At 27.7% G+C, this 13261-nt stretch overlaps 9 protein-coding genes across 9 annotated transcripts; 7 read left to right on the top strand and 2 right to left on the bottom strand.

Annotated features, from left to right (window-relative positions):
- Positions 1 to 236: 236 nt before the first annotated feature.
- Positions 237 to 995, top strand: ELE39_001583 (U2 small nuclear ribonucleoprotein A like LRR repeats; the record flags this gene model as incomplete). Its single annotated transcript, XM_067344622.1, has 1 exon — positions 237 to 995. The coding sequence occupies one exon, from the start codon at positions 237 to 239 to the stop codon at positions 993 to 995; it is 759 nt and encodes a 252-aa protein (XP_067201560.1).
- Positions 996 to 1117: 122 nt separating this feature from the next.
- Positions 1118 to 3397, top strand: ELE39_001582 (acyl- synthetases; the record flags this gene model as incomplete). Its single annotated transcript, XM_067344621.1, has 1 exon — positions 1118 to 3397. The coding sequence occupies one exon, from the start codon at positions 1118 to 1120 to the stop codon at positions 3395 to 3397; it is 2280 nt and encodes a 759-aa protein (XP_067201559.1).
- Positions 3398 to 3598: 201 nt separating this feature from the next.
- Positions 3599 to 5599, top strand: ELE39_001581 (uncharacterized protein; the record flags this gene model as incomplete). The annotated part of the gene is made up of 1 exon (XM_067344620.1): positions 3599 to 5599. The coding sequence occupies one exon, from the start codon at positions 3599 to 3601 to the stop codon at positions 5597 to 5599; it is 2001 nt and encodes a 666-aa protein (XP_067201558.1).
- Positions 5600 to 5864: 265 nt separating this feature from the next.
- Positions 5865 to 6977, top strand: ELE39_001580 (uncharacterized protein; the record flags this gene model as incomplete). Its single annotated transcript, XM_067344619.1, has 1 exon — positions 5865 to 6977. One exon carries the CDS (start codon positions 5865 to 5867, stop codon positions 6975 to 6977), a length of 1113 nt encoding a protein of 370 aa, XP_067201557.1.
- A 515-nt stretch (positions 6978 to 7492) lies between these two features.
- On the bottom strand, positions 7493 to 8137 carry ELE39_001579 (interacting like; the record flags this gene model as incomplete). Its single annotated transcript, XM_067344618.1, has 1 exon — positions 7493 to 8137. The coding sequence occupies one exon, from the start codon at positions 8135 to 8137 to the stop codon at positions 7493 to 7495; it is 645 nt and encodes a 214-aa protein (XP_067201556.1).
- Positions 8138 to 8413: 276 nt separating this feature from the next.
- On the top strand, positions 8414 to 9298 carry ELE39_001577 (uncharacterized protein; the record flags this gene model as incomplete). Its single annotated transcript, XM_067344616.1, has 1 exon — positions 8414 to 9298. One exon carries the CDS (start codon positions 8414 to 8416, stop codon positions 9296 to 9298), a length of 885 nt encoding a protein of 294 aa, XP_067201554.1.
- Positions 9299 to 9300: 2 nt separating this feature from the next.
- Positions 9301 to 11781, bottom strand: ELE39_001576 (ribonuclease P MRP subunit POP1; the record flags this gene model as incomplete). The annotated part of the gene is made up of 1 exon (XM_067344615.1): positions 9301 to 11781. One exon carries the CDS (start codon positions 11779 to 11781, stop codon positions 9301 to 9303), a length of 2481 nt encoding a protein of 826 aa, XP_067201553.1.
- Positions 11782 to 11858: 77 nt separating this feature from the next.
- On the top strand, positions 11859 to 12593 carry ELE39_001575 (DNAJ domain containing; the record flags this gene model as incomplete). The annotated part of the gene is made up of 1 exon (XM_067344614.1): positions 11859 to 12593. One exon carries the CDS (start codon positions 11859 to 11861, stop codon positions 12591 to 12593), a length of 735 nt encoding a protein of 244 aa, XP_067201552.1.
- Positions 12594 to 12660: 67 nt separating this feature from the next.
- On the top strand, positions 12661 to 13254 carry ELE39_001574 (C2H2 type zinc-finger; the record flags this gene model as incomplete). Its single annotated transcript, XM_067344613.1, has 1 exon — positions 12661 to 13254. The coding sequence occupies one exon, from the start codon at positions 12661 to 12663 to the stop codon at positions 13252 to 13254; it is 594 nt and encodes a 197-aa protein (XP_067201551.1).
- Positions 13255 to 13261: the final 7 nt, after the last annotated feature.

The following is a 13261-nucleotide window of genomic DNA, read 5'->3' as shown; positions in this document are numbered from 1 at the left end:
AGAGCATTTATCTTCGAGAACTGCTTACTTACGAACAATTTCAAAAAATCTAAATAATTAAAACTGCCCTTATAATTTTAAACTAAAGAATGTTTAACTTTGAAAAGTCAATTATTTAAATACAACCTTATTGACCCACCCAATGATTGCAAAGCGCGAAAATGTTTGACTTAAAGAAATGATTAAAACAATTTTTTTCAAATAATATCCCAGTCATTCAAACATAGTCATTGATAATGGATACCTTATTGACTCAATTATCAACTATTTTCTTGAATAAAATAAATGAGTCATACTCATTTAATATAAGAAATTCAAAAATTAGGACGTTTGATAATACTGGAATACTAAAAGATCAATTTGAATGTATTGACTTAAGTGATAACTCAATTTCTTCTCTTACCCACATTTCGAATTTAAATAGACTGTCAACTTTTATTGCATGTAACAATCAAATTGAATTCATTGAGTGTGGATTTACTAAGAGTTTGCCAAATCTTGAGAGTTTAGTTCTAACTAACAATAAGCTCAGTAATATTGAGTCAATATCAGCAATATTTTTTCTAAGAAATTTGAAAAGATTGTCATTGATTAATAATCCAATTACAAAAGTTCCTAATTACAAAACAATTTTAATAGGGATGCTTCCTAATTTAATTTATCTGGACTTTCAAAAAATTAGTAAAGTAGATAGGAGCGCATCTGAATTATTTTTTGAAACTAACAGTATTGGAAAAGAGTTATTAGTTCAATACTCTGTCAAAAATTTTGAAAATAGCTCTGTAAAAATGATAAATAATTTTTTTCCTTCAAGAATAAATACAACATTATATTCACCAGAGAATAAACCGAGTCATATTCAATTTAACAATATTAAAATAGCGATCTCTCTTTGTAACGACATTAAAAAATTGAGAATTCTTGAAGATTCACTTATGAAAAATGAAATCACACCAGAAGCACAAAAAATCGTTGATGAATGTATCAATAAATAAAATAACCGGATATTTATTCAATATTCGTTTCAGAAAATATGAATTTTTTTTCTTATTTTTTCCATGTGCGTAATTTTGTAAGATTTACTTTAAATTTAAATACAAAGTTTATAAAATTAAAGATGAAAGTTACAAACATTACGGAAGCCCAAAGAAAATATGTAAATTTTGAGTACAACTCAATATGTTATCAATCAGAAGGGAAAATATGTAATCATGAAACAAAGGAATTCAGTATCGAATATTGGAAAAAAAACGGTAAAAGATTTGACAAAACTTGTATTTTAAAAGATTTATTTGATTATTTTCATTACTTTATGTCTATTAAACTCAATAACTTTGTAAATTTGAATCGAATTAAAGAGAATAATTGTGGCAGTAATACAATTAAAGTGGGCACTTTATGGGATGGAAATAAAATAGGAGATTTAATATTTAGAGAAGTATGTTACAGTAATAACATTTTTATACCTGTTTTTTTAAATTATACGATTGATAATCCAGAAATTATATCATATAAATTATTTGTTGCTGATTGCAAGATCCTGCTTTTTGACTTTGATATTCCTAAATCATTTATTGATGAAATATCAAATAATTTTTTGACTAAATACAACAAAAGAATTTTCCTTCTACCCTCAGATCAGATTTTAATCTCAAATGAAATAACTCAAAATTTAAATTCGGTTAATTTTGCAAAAAGTGAATTGATTAATATTAATTCTCAGAAATTTTCTATGTATTCCGAAAATTATGTAGAAAACTTGTTTGCAGCAAATAAAATCGGAATCGATAAAGTTCAAGAACATACGAATACATCAAATAAATCCCAAATCTCAACAATTAATCAGTCTATTAATAACATTGAAACTACACATTCATTCAATGAAATTAATAATACTTCAACTAAAGTAGAAAAAGAACCAGAAATATTAAAATTAGAGAATTATTCAAAAGTTAGAAATATTGTATTTACCTCTGGATCAACAGGGAAGCCTAAAGGAGTAAAACTAACTTTTGCCAATTATTTGGGAATGATCAATACTTTGAGTATTTTGTGTAATAATAACAACAATATAAAATCTATATTTGTTATTACAAACCCGCTACATCATGTAAACAGTACCTGTTTTACTGAATATTGTATTAGGAACTCATCAAAACTGATATTAATACATAAATATTCTAAAGATTATTGGCAAATATTGAATGAAACAATCAAAATCTCAATAAATAATTATGGTAATAATTTCAGTATGATTATTCCGTTAGTTCCAAAACATTTTGAATACTTTTGTTCGATGGTTGAAAATAATTATTTTGAAGATAGCAACGAAATATTAACTAATTTATCCCATCCATCAGTTAATTTTTTTTTTGGTTCATCAGCTGTATCAAATGATTTAATCAATGAATTTAAAAAATTGTTCAATGGAAAAATTCCACGAATTAGATTTGGATCAACGGAAACATGTTTACAATTATGTGGAACCGATTTATTGATGAATAATTCATTGCTCAACACATTTTTTAAAATGAAAACTGAATACAATGAAATTTGTTCTAAATCAACAAAAAAAAAAGATGGGTACTTTATTGGTAGATCTATCCAACCATTTGCAGAAGTTTTTGTTGTAAAGTCAATAGACATCAATACGAATGACTTTCTTGTCCCAACAAGTGAATTTGAAGTTGGCCACATCATTTGCCGTGGAAAAACTATAATGAGTGGCTATATTAATCACGAGAATGTATTAATTACAAAAGAACTAGTTAAAAATAATAACATGGACTTTACTACACAAATATGCAATAAGTTGTTTATTTGTGACAACCATCCTTGGTATATTGGGTTGGGAGATCAAGGCTATTGGATTGCTGGAAAAATTAAAAACAATTCAAATTCATCAACTGTGCACATATTAGGGGAAGGAAGGCAGGTAGTTCACATAAATAAAGATATCAATATAATTATTGAAGAAAAGCTAAATTCTTGTGCATGCTGTAAAAATAATATCTTTGTAGATAATGTATTTTTATTTTGGTTATCTCGATCTTCTTCAATAATCAAAATTGGAGGCGTAAAATATAGTTCTGAGGAAATCAACGACAGAATTGTAAGTACCTTAAAGAATTTAAACAAAAAAAAGTTTCCTACAAGCTTTTTTTCTACCGTTATCTGTAATAAAGATGACAAATTTTCAGAGGATGATAAAGTAGTGTTTATTTATGAACCATTCGAAGGCAGTAAAAATTTAGAAGAGTTTATAAGGACCGAGCTTAATTATTCCAAAATACCGAAATCATATATTCCATACAAAATAATAGAGACAACTATCCCAAAAACATTTAAAGGATCAATAGACAGAGAAAAATTGTTAGAAAAAATTGAATTAAAATAAGATTAATTTATATTCACTAAAAAGACAATTTAATAAATATTTAATAGCTGATCATTAAGAAAATCAATAAATAGATTTACCAAAATATTATTAAAATAATTTTACAATTTAGTATTTTAAATATTTTTTTATTGTGGATTGTGTGTCCTTAAATTGTGTGCAATTTTATTTTAAGAAAAAACAAATGGATAAATTGGTTAAATGAGTACAAATAATTTGAAGTCTTCTCTTTATTCTTCATTATTCTTGTCCAATGGTCACTCATCAAAGCTTTATTCAGAAGTTTCCGATAACAATGACTCAAGTTTAAAGATAAAAAATTCTGATATAAAGTCCAATAATTCGAAATTTAAAATAATAAACAAACAAATTAGTTTAAATAACTGTGAAAAATTGAATATTAAGGTAAACTCAAATTTTGATAATATTGCGAAATCAAGTAATACAATCAAATATAATTCAGGGGATTTAACTATTAAAAACGATAGTGGCAGTATTAATTTGAAGAAATTTTCATTAATAAATAGGTTTGATAATCAAAGTATTGGCCTATCAAATAAAGATTCTATTGGAGAAATTAGAACAAATAAAGAAAATATAAAATATAAACCAAAAAATAAAGTTAATTCGAAAGATTTTAAAGTACTTGAAGAAAAAAAAATACAAGTGAATCAAGAAAATAAACAAGATAAGAATTTATTTATTACAGGAAAAGCTGACTATTTATTAAATATTAAAGACAATGAAAATTTGGAGAAGGAAGTCAAATATGATGTTTACTTAAGATCAAATTTAATAAAAGTTGTTAAAGATGAAAATAATGAAGTTATTATTTCTGTTCCATGTAGATTAAATATGGATCTAGAAAGTTTATTTTACTACTTTTCCAATAATTCAATCTATCTAAAATGTAATCAATTTGCAAGTATGCTTCATTTCAGTAAACTTTATCATAAAAGCAAACCCATTGATACTTTGGGTAGGATGTTTCCTTCAAGCCAAGAGAATTTACCTATTGAGGAGAGACAAATAGAATACAATTCTTTTCTCAAGCTCTTGCATCGCTTTTCCCAGTTTAAGTTCAAATCAACTGGGGCAACTGAAAATGAAAAGTTGAATTTAGTGGTTTCTTTTCTACTTAGTTGTGATTATGTTGATATCATTTCAAACAAGTTAGTTAAATCTGAAAGATGCATTCAAGTGAATGACCCAGCAATGCAAAGAAAAGATAAAGATATCCAGATAAGTGCTGAATTCAGGGATGGTTCTACTCAAATGGAGCAAATTGTAGATAGTGTAGCAGTAGATGCAACTTATTCTGTTTCAGATGCCAGTTGCTATTGTGACATTGAACAAGAGTTAAACTTAACAAATATCCAAAAAGAATTCGATGAACCTTCCAATGAAGAACATCAAAATCAAGTATTTGATTATTTAAATATTTATAACATTCAAGATCAACCAAAACTTCAGGATATTGTTGTAAAGCCAGAATTGTGTGAAATAAATCAGCAATCTATAAAAAAAAATGAAAGGAAAAACTCTCAAAAAAAAACTATTCAAAAAAGTTCAGATCCGGAATCAGAAATTTTAATAGCACTTACAAGTATTAATCAAGAGGACGACAAAAAGTTATATAGGATCTTTGTTTATTATTCTGGGCCCAATAACGATAGGCTTTCTTATCGTCAGTTTTACAATTTAATGAACGATTCTGGTTTGTTAGGAGGGAATTTTGAGGAATATCTTACTCCCGTTCAATTAGAAAGGTGTTATTCTGCCGTAATTACTAATCCAAAAGGTTTAGACTATTGGGAATTTAAGGAAACATTACTTTATTGTGGTGAAGCATCTTGCGGAAATGACCCTACCTCTGCATTCCAAAGTATTATAAGAAAATATATAATTCCGTTAATATTGATGATATATCAGCCTAACAATTTTGAGAAATGTGAAGATGCAGTACTGAATCAATCTTTTTCTGAGGAATTTGAGAGTGCAAGGAGTTTACAAACTATGATTAACAAAGCAATTTTACCTTGGTTCCGATTAGGGAACCGTCCAGTATTAAGCGATGAAAGTGATGAGTATTCTGATACATGCAGTTGTAGTTCATTTGATTCAAATTTCGATAGTTTTGAAGACAAACAATTTTCAATATCTAGTTCCCATATTTCTAGCTCATTAAAAGAAGAGAATTAATCCTTAACCACTGAAATAATAAATTTTCATTAATAAACTCGGGGGATATGGGTTTAAATCAAACCCATCAATTACGAGTTGTAAACATTATTTCTAAAAAGTTCCAATCATTTCTAATTTATTGAAAAAAATATATTCAGACTAGGTATGTGCGTGCATGCACTAAAATATTCACATGCATTACTTTTAAAGTTGCATAACCTTCTATGCAAAAAACCTTGAATGATTAATATTGGTAACAAAGCTAAGTCAGAAAAATAAAGATATGTCAGGTTTTAATATTGAAAAATTAATTAATTTGAACTCGTTTAGCCAGGGTATTTCGGAGAATGAAACATTGGCACTATCTTTACCCACTGGAAATACGGTTGACCTTGATTTTGAAAGCTATTGTTATTATTATAGTGATAATACATTTAACAATGAAGATATTTCATCTATTTTAAGTAAAAAAAACGAAATTAATGGAATTAATAATTGGATAACCTTCGGCGGTGTTGAACACACTAAATACTTTGAAGAATGTATGCAATCTAATATTGCTACTAATATAAACAGAATGAATAATAGAAAAGACGCTGAGTCTACTTGCAGTGATTATTATAATAAAGATAATTTTCTACCTTCATTAATTAATTCCAATTTTATTGCAAATCACTATTTTCATAACAGTGAAGTAAAAGTTAAAGGCAAAGTAAAGTCGATTGTGCTATTTTTAAGAGCAAATTTGGGGATTAATGTTGCAAAAAATTTTAAAAAAGAGGTAGAGGCACTTGGAGCATATGTTTTCATTGCAGACAATTGTAAGGAGTTGTTGGATGTTAACAATGAACTTGATGGTTGTAAAAGGTTGATTGTCACATCTGCAGACGTAGCTCTAAATGAAAGGTTAACAGAAGAAATATCAAAAAAAAAGTTGTCAAATTTCCTTGGGGTTGTGCTTTATTGTGGTCCACATGCGGAATATCATATCAAATGGTGTTCTAGAGTTTCCTCTATAAAATTTCTGTCACAAAATTTAATAGAGGTTAGACGTGCTATTTCATGGTTGTTTTCTGAATCCATAACAAACACAAATGAAATGCCAAATATTGGTCGAAGAGGAAAAAAAGTTGGCCTTCAAGACACAAAAAAATCCTCTCAAAGCAAAATGAACTCGGTTACGAGTAACTTTCCTAGTTTGGGAATACAGACAATAACAACCCAAAATACCGGTGAAGAAGATAACCACATAAATTCTACGGGAAGTTATTCTCCATTCGGAATAAATAATAGTAATCCACATGACAATATTGCAAGTATGTTTAGGACACTAGCACTTGAAACAAAAATTGCAACGCAAGTGAATAACGGACAGTTTTTCAGTATAGATAACTAGAGAAAATTTGATATATAAATATAAAATTTACCTTACATTTCTTATGTGGTTTATCTTATCGCATGTAGATTCCGCTCTTAATATACCATAAATAACTCATTGAGTAGCATTTATTTACGCAACTCTTAATTATCAAAAAATATATTACCGCGGGATACTTTTATTATATAGAAAAAATATTTATTAATGATTCAATCGGAAATAACCTTTAGAAACTCTTTACATGAAGATTTAAACATTGAATCGTGGATAGATACAGCTCCAAATTTCAAGAATGAAAGTTTGGTGGAGCTATCTCTTCCAAATTCAAAAAATGATAATATAAAGGCTGACAAAAACAACATTATTAATAAAGTGAATCAAGGAAAGAGGTTTAAAAAGACCAAAAAAGTAGTGTACAGAAAATTGTCTGATAATAATAAAAAGAACACTGATATCTCATGTAGCGGAAGGACGTCATTAATTCTAAAAAAAACGGATAAATAAGAAGGTAATAATTGTTTTTGATTCGATATTTAATTCGAACAATTCGTACTGTAGCTTTTTATTATATAATTTATAGCAAATATCATTTTCCTTTCATACATACAGATTTCATTTTCAAAAATTCTAAATAGAAGAGATTTGTGTATTCTCTTATTTTCTTGAAAAGCTCTCTCATTCATTTTAATTTTACGTACATTCAAGTTTGAATTACAATTCTTTTTATTTAAAAATTTATTTGGCTTTGCGTTGTGAATTAACGATGTTTGATTATTCATATTAATCCTTATGTAATGTTCCAATGCAGAAATTCCAGTATCTTGGAATTTTTTCTCGTCTAACATAATCTCGTTTGAATCTTGACTTTTAAATGAATAGTTTTTTTTTGAATATTCAGATCTAGGATACTTCATTTTCCTGCGGATTAACCATCTTTCAATTTCTTCTGTTGATTCTATAATACTATTACCTTCATTGTTATTAATATGTTTTAGTCTATGATAATACATTATTTCCTTTGGTGCGGAGTAGTTACAGTTTTCTTCATCGCAGGCCACATGAAAATTTAAAATGTGGTATGCATATTTTTCATGATTAATAAATCCTTTTTCACAAACATTACAATAGTTGTCAAGTTTTCTAGTTTTTTGGTGTTTTGATTTGCCATTTTCCAACATGAGTAATAAATTAATTAATCGTTTAGCAAATTGTTTATATAAAAATTATTATGTATTTGGGCGCTAATTGCATATCTCAGTATTTTCTGCAACTGAAATCGACTTTACGTGTTTTGTCAACATTTTTCCATATAGCTTGAAAAACATTAAAAATGATCATTTTGTTCAAATTTGAATTTAAGAAATGTCAATAGTTACATGATTAAACTTTTTAAGGCGCATATTTCTGGAGCCAAAATTTATAATTTTTTTTTTATCACGAATTTTTTCGATCAAATGCAGTTAAGAAGCAAGTTAAACCATTATGTTGCAGATTATTTTCGCAAGAGTCTGCAAGTTTCATCCGCAAATATATCTGACTCTAATATGCCATTCCCATATAAGCATGAGTTTTTTTCTGGCTTAATTAAACTACCCTTTTTATCATCAGAACCTGAATATATTAATTTTCCAATTAACCAAGGCAACATTCAAGAATATACTACAACTCTATTTGAGTACACAAATATTTTACAAACAAACATGATCCCCAGGCATAACACAGGCTTTTCAAGTGACTCGATTAAAGCAGAAGATACAGTTGAAAATCACTCTCATAAAAATCATATATCATCAGGTGATTTGGCAATAATAGATGAAGAAATAATTGGAATTTATTACGGTACTAAAACAAATGAATGCGATATTATTAGTCAGTCTGTTTGTGCGAAGGGGGACATTATAGAAACTAATGATCAAGTTGTAAAACTAATGCATCCAACAAAACAAAATGTCACGGCTGTATCAGTACTAGACATTATACCTTTAGATGTAAATTACTGCTCAACATTCCAAGTAATGCTTGATTCTAAAGAAGAAGGTATAGACACTATCCTTGAATTAGACGAAGGTTGGAAACATCCCACTACAAGATTCTCTTTTTATAACAAAATTGAAAATAAATTATATAAATATGGTAGGGATTATTCATCAAATTTACCCAGGGAATATACAAAAAGTTATATTATTAGTATTCCGAGACATTTTATTGAATACAATAAAGACAGTAAATTATCAGAAACTGTTGATTCCAGAGCATACTTAATATCTACTAAGTCTCCAAAATTATTGTTATCAAAAGTTTCATCAATAAAAAGAAAACCTAAAATTAAATTATTATAAACTTAATAAATATTAAAATGAAAGTCGATTGGACTGTATTTTTCTATATTAACTGGAGTATATCTAAGGCCACGATCTCTAATCCAGAAAAATAATGACTCTTTATTTTGTTCTAAACAAGACTCATCAAATGAGAAAAGTGAAATATAACCTATTCCTATTCCCTTCCTCATTACCATTGAGTATCCTCCACTGGTAACAATACCCACAAGTTTTCTCATTGTAGAAAAATTTGGGCTGCTAAAATTTAAAAATTCGAGTTGATTTGTTGAATTTTCTTTCAAGGACATCTTTCCATTTTTATTAGGTTCTTCAATCAAATAATTTTTCTTTTTTATTTCTTTGATATCATCTTTATTGCACAAGTAAATGTGCGTTTTATGATTTATTTTACGTAGTGATGTAACTTTCACCAACAATAGAGTTTTTAGCTTCATTATTGGGTTTGCTAGAATTTGAGAAAATGCATTTTCATACTCTTTTCTAGTTCCTCTGTATCCAAACCTACTAACAAATATTTTGTAATTTTCAACTTCCGTATTTTTGTTTGGAATAGCAGATGAAGTTGAGACAATTTGATTAAGTTTTAAGTAGTTGTTTTGAAATGTAGTAAATTCTCGACAGGAATCATTCAAAATTTTATTCCAATTAATTAAAAAAGGAAACTCTATTTTGTTAAAAAAATAGTTTATCCTTTTGCTCGGCGGAGTTTTTATATAATTTGAAAAGTTAATTACTTCATTACTTATTTCTTCAAGAAACTTTTTTGATTCAGTGCAAATCGGGTTCGAAATTTGCAATTTTTGGTTACTTAAAGTTTCAATGAAATCAAACGGAAACATTGGAATTCCAAATTGAGTAAATAATTTCCTTCTCTCTCCAATTCCAATTATTTGGGCAGAATACAAATGCAAATATCTTAGTAACAATGATGAATTTAATCCACGAGGAAAGATAAGATCGAAACCAAAATTTGAGCCTTGATGAAAAATAATAAGTACTTTTGAGAAAATTAATTTTTGTTGTTGATTTCCCTTTCTACTCGTTAAATCAGACTTAAAGGAAAAGTTGTCTTTTTCATTTCTCTCAATAATATTTGTGAGAATGGTCTTTATATTCTTTCTTTTTCTACTTCTGTTATTTATTGTATTGAATAAAGGTGTATAATATTTATCACGTTTTTTTTTATGCTCACTATTTAAGAGTAAATTTTTTGAAGAACAAAATCTTTCTCTAATGACCTCTCTATATTTTTTGCAAAAAAACGAACATTTCATAAAATTATCTTTCAAAATTGGATATTTATTTAGCCCCCGAAAGTAATTAAGTGTTTTGTTTGAATTGTATTTTAGTGGTAATTTAATTTCAATATTATTCACAAAATCTTGTTCTATCACAAATTCTTCAATTTGAGAAAAGGAATCCTTGCATCTAAGTGATTCAATGCAATTCAGAGATTTGGGCCCTATAAACTCAAATCTATTTACATCTTCCACTAAGCTTATTGAAATATTTAGGCCAAATACTTCAATACATTTTTCCCAATAGAAAAATTGTTGATGAGAAGCAATAGGATGCATCCAAACCCAAAGAGATTTACTGTAACCACAATTTCTACAAAATGGAGTCCATAAAAACTCGATAGGAGCAATTCTTTCCCAAGAGTAAAAATCAATTTTCTCATAAAGTAACTTTTTAATAGAGATTTCATTTAGTATATTATCTTCGAGCTTAAAAAGGAATCCACCTCCACGAGAATTGCTATTAAAATAATCATTGCTGAACAAAAAGTCAACATTAAAATTGCATAGCTTAAATAATATAGAGATATCTTCAATAACACCATTTAATTCAAATATCTGTAAATATGATGAATCATGAACAACAAACCCATGTTTGAATGCTCTATAAATTTTTCTGTTTCTTTTTGAAGTTGAGCATATTGGCAATTTGTAACCAAAAGCATCACACATTTGAAATCTTTTTGAATGATACAAATGTGATTCCATCCATTTAAATTGATTAAATGGCAGTTTTATATTTATTTGTTCTTTTTTGCGAAATAAAGTACTTAAATCAATTGAATTCCTTGTTTTAAATGGAAAACTTTCCATTCCACCAAAATTTTCTCGATTAATGGCCCTAAGTAAAAGGTTTCGTTTTATCCAGGGTAGCTTTTTCTTTTCTTTTTTTCTCCTTTTTGAAATCTTTGGAGGTGCTTTCACCATCTCGTAGTAAAGAGTTGACCTAATTCTCCTTGGTGCTCTATATATGTTATATGACATTGACCTACGCCTAATTGCGGGTGGAAGTCTTTGGAAGCATCGTTTTGTAGAGTTGCTTTTTTTAATAAAATTAATATATCTACAAATCTCATCTCTCCGGCCACTAGATAGATGAGGAATATTGACTATTTGAGGTAATGAATCTTGGTTGGAAGTAAGTATTAGTGGTTTTTGTTGATATTTAAACCTCGAGCTCATTCTTAACTATTATTTAATTAGATTTATTAATCTTAATTAATTACCGCCAAGCTATGCTAAATTCATATAATTGATTAATGATCAATAATTTTCGGATTGAAAAACGTTTATCTTCACGTTTATTGTTAAAATTAGCTCCAAGTTACAAAATTTTAATTCCTCATTTCAAGCAATTTCTCTCATCTTATCTATTAAAAAATTCAAATTTTATTACAAGTCAATTTTTTGAAGATAAAAATTACTATTCAGCTACTAGAAAAACACTTAAGCTCTCAAATGAGGAAGATTTATCAAGAATTTTAAGCATGAATGCATTTCAGTTATTTGATCTCGAAAATAAATTTTCTATTGACAAGAAAAATATTGATTTGAACTATAAAGAACTAATGAGAAAATTGCATCCTGATGTAAATAATTTTGCAAACGAAAACATTTCTATTCACATAATTAAGCAATATAATATTCTAAACGATCCATTTGAAAGGGCTCTATTATTGTTGTCTGTGAAGAGTAACATAACAAGAGATAATTTAATGAACATCATGGATACAATTCCAGTAAGCTCAAGTTTATTAGAGCAAATATTTGAGTTAGATGAAGAAATGAAGAAAATTACGAACATTGATTTTGGTATTTCAGGCTTTGATAAAATATCAAAAAAAAATAAATTGAAAATCGCTGGTTGTATAAAATCTTTAGAAAATGAATTTGAGAAGAATAATGTTTCCATAACAAAAGTATTATCTATTCTAAAAGAGCTTCGCATTTATCAAAAACTCAGTGATCGTGTGTCATCAATACTAGATAATTAATTTCAAAAAATATTTTAACTATAAAAGCGGCGCTTTAAAATCAATTATTTTAGTTTTCAAAATAGATATGTATAAGAGAGTTGCTTTATTTTCTTCAAATTTGCTTGCAAATTCATTAGATTGTCAATATTTGCGTGAAAATATTGAAAGGCAGATAGATAAAGTTTATGGAGATGACTTTTCAGACGAATACCCGAAGAAATTGGGAAAATATACAGACCCTTTATTGAAGAGTCCAAAAATAAAAACTGAAAGCACCGATTCCATTGAATGTGACTTTGTTGGGAAGTTTAAGTGCATTCTTTGCCCAAAAAAGATAATTATCAATGAAGTTGATCTTGATAAGCATATTAAATCTAGAAAGCATTTAAGCAAGGTAGAAAAATGGCAAAAAAAACAGGAAAACGCAAGGAAAATAAGAGAAAGGTTCAATACTCTTCATAATTTAACAGATGGACATAACAGTAAAGACGAGGTTAGTTCTAAAACTGCAATAAGCTCAGACTTGTCTGCCGCTCCACAATCAAATAGAAAAATTAAGAAGAAACGAAAGAGTTCTAATTTATCCGAGGAGCAAATCATAGCGAGGAAAATAAAATTTATGAGAAAAAAAGAACGAAGACTTGCAAGAAAATCTCAGCTAATTACAAATATTTGTTAATTTTAGT

This window comes from Cryptosporidium sp. chipmunk genotype I (genome assembly GCF_004936735.1).
Source record: "Cryptosporidium sp. chipmunk genotype I strain 37763 chromosome Unknown contig_18, whole genome shotgun sequence".
In the NCBI taxonomy this organism is placed as follows: Eukaryota; Apicomplexa; class Conoidasida; order Eucoccidiorida; family Cryptosporidiidae; genus Cryptosporidium; species Cryptosporidium sp. chipmunk genotype I.
The sequence above is the reverse complement of the archived record's forward strand: the minus strand, read 5'-3'. Positions and strand labels throughout refer to the sequence as shown.